Below are 6,082 nucleotides of genomic sequence, written 5' to 3' on the forward strand. Positions count from 1 at the left end.
TGTTTCCTCACTGATTTAAGATGCTATATTTGCCATATATTATGATTAGATTGTCCTTTCCCCTCACCCATCCATTCATCCTTCTATCCTTCTGCTATCTGAATGGTAGATGTGGCCCACCTGTAATTGACCTGTGGCATGAGCAAGGGGGAAAAAACCGTAATTGCTTTAAGCTACTTAGATTTTTGGAGATCATTTGTTCCCAGAGCATAATCCAGCCACTAAAGTTTGATTCGATTCTTCATGCAGCAATAGATAACTGTCATCCTCAGCTACAACAGAGACATGGCTACCTTTAGTGGCTTTGTGCAAATCAGAAAAAAAGTGAGTCATACAGACTCACCTTTGTTCAAATAAAAGGTGACCCTTCCTCCAGGATGCAGCCTTGTGCCAGGTGCACAGCATGGATTTGAGCCCACACTCAGCTCTGTCACTGGGTGCCTTTATGCATGACATAAGCTGCACACTGTGTGTGTGAACCTCCTGGGATACTGCTGCACAATTCTCTCCACTTAGCATAGAGAGAAACTTGGCTTCAAGACATGTTTAATTACTCCAGTTAAGAACAGAGAGAAGGCACCTAGAGAGAGTAGTCTTCCCAGCCTCGAGGATTCAGTAGAATACTGACTTGTATTGAGGAAGACAGGCTAAATATTACTTATACAGTAACTGCATTTTTCAGGTAAGTCATTTAGGCTAGCTCCTCCTTGAAAAAGGGCGATTAGTTTTCAGAAAAAAGAGCAGCCATCATTCCTTTGAACCACCCATGAACATTCCAGAGAAGAGGTAGAGAGTTAGATTCTAGAGGTAGTAGCAGTGAGGAACTAGGGCCTCAGGTGGGTGGCCGTGCCTAGCAGAGATGGTGCCATGGGCCCCAGGCCTCTCTGGTCCTTGGAGAAGTCTCTGGACCACAAGGCAAGAGAAAAGGCTGGGCAATGCCACCAGTCTTCACAGACAGACCTGCGTCAGGCTGGTCCCGGGCCTCCTGTTCTGGCTGCACAGTGGATGCCTCCCTCCGGACTGTAGTGCACGGGGCCACAGCGCAACTGGGGCTCCTCTTCCTCATACCAGCGCTGTTCACTGAAGTCAGGGAAGAAGGCTGCAATCTCTCTACTGGCCGAAACCACAGAGTCTATAAGAGGAGTTAAGAAAGAGAAGGGATTCTCATAGGGGTGCAGAACAGAGGCAAGAGGCAGGCAGAATCAGCTTCAGAAATCTGAGCTTCTACTCCTCCTGCCCGCCTCAGTTCTGGGGCTACACCTGCTGAGGCAGCCATGAAGGGCCAGAAACACAGTTGGGAAAAAAGCTCACCGGAAGGACCTGACTCTCAACTCCACTGTACGGCCTGCCCACCCACCCCAAACCATCCTCCTTTTTTTTGTGGTTGTGGACATGGGAGGCAGACTCACCGGAACCATGGGTGGTGTTGCGGGTGTCGGTGAGGCCGAAACTCCCACGAATGGAATCCGGAGCCACGTGCCGTGCTCGAAACACTCTAGTGGGTCCCATCAGTGTCCTCCAGAGCTGGATGGCATCCTTGTGGGCGAGGATGTAGGCTCGGATTGGTCCACTGTGAATGAAAGGAGCTCACGTCAGGATCTGGCTATCAGGTCCGGAGGGCATGCCGTGAGCAGGCACGAATAAAGGCACACTGTACATCCTGAGGGTTTCCTTGCCTTTCTAGCTGAGTGCCAATGCTGATTGAAACAGAAGGTGATGATGTACAAGAAAGCCACAGGGATCAGCATTGTTGCTAGGCAGCTTTCAGCAATACTCCTCTACAGACACTGCTTACAACTTTAAAGGGTGACAAATGAAATGAACAAGTCCATTCAGGGGCCAGGAGAGACATGTCTCAGAAGGTAAAGATGCCAGAACCAAAATTAGAAGTACCTGGCCATGAACTCCACCAGCCGCTGATAGAAAAAACGCCCTGCAAAGAAAGAGGACCCTCATTAAGAACTGGTGCCCACGAGAACTTTTTGCACTTCTGCCTCCTAACTTGGAATAATAAAAACCGTTTCAGAGAAGAGAACAAGGACCGTGGAGTCTGACATACGTGGGTCTGAATCCAGGTTCTGCCACTTACAACCTGTGCAGTTTTGGCTGAGTCATTAACTTCCTTAACTCAGTTTCCTGATCATTATACTGGGGACATGATAAAACCTACCTCACAGAACTGGTGGGAGAATTAAATGAAATCGTGTGCATTAGAACAATGTCTGACAGAGTAAACACTGAGGCAATGGTAACCACTGATATTATCAGGACGTAAAACTAAGTTTCTGGTTGGGACTGTAAGGTAACAACCTTCCTAGAAAATATTAAACAAAACAAAACCAAAACCCTGATAATCATGAAAAGTTTCTGTATAAACTGAGACTTTAGAGGACTGGCTACAATTTTACAGTTGGTAGCAGAGAGCCTGCCGGCGTGTCCAGGTAAAGTCCCCCTTGGACACCGCCTGGGATCAGAAGGCCGTTGATCCTACCTTCATGCTCCTGGTAAAAGCTCCGGCAATCTTCTTTCCTCCACAGAAGTTCTCTCGTGCGTACAATAAGGAACTTGTTGCTCAGAATCTGCTGATGAACAGCCTGGATAAACACCCCAAAAGCGAAAATTCGTCAAAAGGACCGTGCGAAAGAACAAGAGACTCAGGCTGGCCAAAAGAACCATGAGGACCCGCTGCAGCCAGGACTCGAGTTTGTTCATCGTGGGTCGGAAGACAAGGTGGAGATGAAGAAGGACCCGATTCAAGGACTCCCATATTGCGGGCGCCACCTCTTCTTACCCTATAGCTTGTAACTGCACACAAACTTCATTTCTTTAATATAGTTTTTTTCCTGATTCAAGCTGGTTTTTCGCAAATAAAGGTTTTTTGACTTGTTTGCTTTTTCTCCCCGTCCTTGTCCTCTGTATGCCGGCTCCTTAAATCGCTGAGCTTTAGGACATGATTAACTGAGCCTCTGGTTTATAATCATTAGGACAAATTGGTTTTGTTTGAACTTTACACTAAGGATAACATCTCGACTTTAGATGTGTTTCAGCCCCAGCCCCATCGAGGCAGAAGGTCACAGGATCAGACAGGATGGCGCCATGGCTGATTCCAGAATCAGACACAATGATCAACTACCTCAGCTCCCGTTAGTCGTCCAATCAGCAGCACCCACGACCCCAGCTCCCTTAGTTTCCATGACTACTGATTTTTTTTTCCCTATATAATCTGTATTTCTGAGATACTTGGGGAGCCAGGCCTGTGTCTCTGGGACTTGTGATTCTCTAATAAACACTTATTCTATTTCGCTCAACTCCTGTGTCGGTCTTTTGGCTGAGCAGTGCAGGTCGTATGAGCCCTGGACTTGTCTGCCCTCCAGTTTCAGAGTGAGGTGAAAACCTGCAGCCACACAACCAGAGCACGAACCTTGGGTGGAGGGGGCAGGGGACAGGAAGTGCTGTGTCTGCCCCTCCACTCCCTTGAGCTCCAGCCTACAGGACCTACCATCATAAAAGTCTCTTGAGAGCGGTCCTGCCTTCAGTTTCTCCCGCTCTCTCCAAACCGTCATCACACCTGATAAATTAAACACAACATAACTGATAGGTCCACTCCGCTCAGAGGGTTTAGAGTGGTTCTTATTATTCATGGAATGAAGTGCAACTACTTTGGTCCAGTGCTCAAGGCTGCACTTTCTTGCCATCCACCACTTCCAATTCTTGTCCCATCAGCCCAGCCCACCTGTGGCCCTCAGCCCCACCACACACCTTCCTGCTTCAGCGTCTCCCTTATGTGGAACACCTACCTGCCTGTTGTGCACTAATCTAAGCCCACCTTCCATTTGAGGCCTGGCCCAGTCCCAACACTTGTAGGCCACCATTCCTGGTGGCTCTGGTCTTCCTTTGCACCACAGTGGGCTTAGCAGTGCTGTTCAGCTAGTACTTATCAAACTATTGCAGGGAGAATGTCGAAGAGACCCTCACCCAGCCCCATGGAGATTCCTACTCTGGTCTCCAGGAATGTGGATAGAATGCAATATCATTATGTTATAGTACATGACGAAAGGGATTTTGCAGGTGTAATTACGGTTGCTATCAGTTGACTTTCTTTAATCAAAAGGAACATTATCCAGGTGGGTCTAATTAATCACACGAGCTCTTTAAAAGAGTTTTATCTGGGAGCGAAAGGAGCATTTGACGCACAGTTGCTGTCTTGAAGATGGAGTGGGCCTTCTGATGAGGAATGTGAGTGGTCAGGAGAGACTGAGTGGTCCCCACCTAAAGGCAAGGACATGGGGACCTCAGTCCCATAAGCACAGGAATTCTGCCAACAACCTGAATGACTTTTGGGAGTGGATTCTTCCCCAGACCCTCCAGAAAAGGGCCCAGTCAGCTGAGGGAAAAAAGCTCACCGGAAGGACCTGACTCTCAACTCCACTGTACGGCCTGCCCACCCACCCCAAACCATCCTCCCTTTTTTTGTGGTTGTGGACATGGGAGGCAGACTCACCGGAGCCATGGGTGGTGTTGCGGGTGTCGGTGAGGCCGAAACTCCCACGAATTGAATCCGGAGCCACGTGCCGTGCTCGAAACACTCTAGTGGGTCCCATCAGTGTCCTCCAGAGCTGGATGGCATCCTTGTGGGCGAGGATGTAGGCTCGGATTGGTCCACTGTGAATGAAAGGAGCTCACGTCAGGATCTGGCTATCAGGTCCGGGAGGGCATGCCGTGAGCAGGCACGAATAAAGGCACACTGTACATCCTGAGAGTTTCCTTGCCTTTCTAGCTGAGTGCCAATGCTGATTCAAACAGAAGGTGATGATGTACAAGAAAGCCACAGGGATCAGCATTGTTGCTAGGCAGCTTTCAGCAATACTCCTCTACAGACACTGCTTACAACTTTAAAGGGTGACAAATGAAATGAACAAGTCCATTCAGGGGCCAGGAGAGACATGTCTCAGAAGGTAAAGATGCCAGAACCAAAATGAGAAGTACCTGGCCATGAACTCCACCAGCCGCTGATAGAAAAAACGCCCTGCAAAGAAAGAGGACCCTCATTAAGAACTGGTGCCCACGAGAACTTTTTGTACTTCTGCCTCCTAACTTGGAATAATAAAAACCGTTTCAGAGACGAGAACAAGGACCGTGGAGTCTGACATACGTGGGTCTGAATCCAGGTTCTGCCCCTTACGACCTGTGCAGTTTTGGCTGAGTCATTAACTTCCTTAACTCAGTTTCCTAATCATTATACTGGGGACTTGATAAAACCTACCTCATAGAACTGGTGGGAGAATTAAATGAAATCGTGTGCATTAGAACAATGTCTGACAGAGTAAACACTGAGGCAATGTTAACCACTGATATTATCAGGACGTAAAACTAAGTTTCTGGTTGGGACTGTAAGGTAACAACCTTCCTAGAAAATATTAAACAAAACAAAACCAAAACCCTGATAATCATGAAAAGTTTCTGTATAAACTGAGACTTTAGAGGACTGGCTACAATTTTACAGTTGGTAGCAGAGAGCCTGCCGGCGTGTCCAGGTAAAGTCCCCCTTGGACACCGCCTGGGATCAGAAGGCCGTTGATCCTACCTTCATGCTCCTGGTAAAAGCTCCGGCAATCTTCTTTCCTCCACAGAAGTTCTCTCGTGCGTACAATAAGGAACTTGTTGCTCAGAATCTGCTGATGAACAGCCTGGATAAACACCCCAAAAGCGAAAATTCGTCAAAAGGACCGTGCGAAAGAACAAGAGACTCAGGCTGGCCAAAAGAACCATGAGGACCCGCTGGAGCCAGGACTCGAGTTTGTTCATCGTGGGTCGGAAGACAGGACCCGATTCAAGGACACCCACCTCTTCTTACCCTATAGCTTGTAACTGCACACAAACTTCATTTCTTTAATATAGTTTTTTCTCCTGATTCAAGCTGGTTTTTCCCAAATAAAGGTTTTTTGACTCGTTTGCTTTTTCTCCCCGTCCTCGTCCTCTGTATGCCGGCTCCTTAAATCGCTGAGCTTTAGGACATGATTAACTGAGCCTCTGGTCTATAATCATTAGGACAAATTGGTTTTGTTTGAACTTTACACTAAGG

General features: G+C 47.8%; 1 protein-coding gene across 2 annotated transcripts; it reads right to left on the reverse strand.

Moving 5' to 3' along the window:
- Nucleotides 1-529: 529 nt before the first annotated feature.
- On the reverse strand, nt 530-6,069 carry LOC105302355 (nucleoside diphosphate kinase 6). Of its 2 annotated transcripts, XM_023520580.1 has the most exons (5): nt 5,845-6,069; nt 2,492-2,781; nt 1,894-1,933; nt 1,410-1,570; nt 530-1,132 (listed from the first exon to the last, which is right to left on the reverse strand). In XM_023520580.1, exons 3-5 carry the CDS (start codon nt 1,899-1,901, stop codon nt 966-968), a joined length of 336 nt encoding a protein of 111 aa, XP_023376348.1. In that variant the 5' UTR covers nt 1,902-1,933; nt 2,492-2,781; nt 5,845-6,069; the 3' UTR covers nt 530-965. The 2 variants fall into 2 exon arrangements, with proteins under 2 accessions (XP_023376348.1, XP_011373665.2); XM_011375363.2 differs by lacking the exon at nt 5,845-6,069 and having other exon boundaries at nt 2,492-4,382.
- Nucleotides 6,070-6,082: the final 13 nt, after the last annotated feature.

This window comes from Pteropus vampyrus, unplaced genomic scaffold (assembly GCF_000151845.1).
Source record: "Pteropus vampyrus isolate Shadow unplaced genomic scaffold, Pvam_2.0 Scaffold271, whole genome shotgun sequence".
In the NCBI taxonomy this organism is placed as follows: Eukaryota; Metazoa; Chordata; class Mammalia; order Chiroptera; family Pteropodidae; genus Pteropus; species Pteropus vampyrus.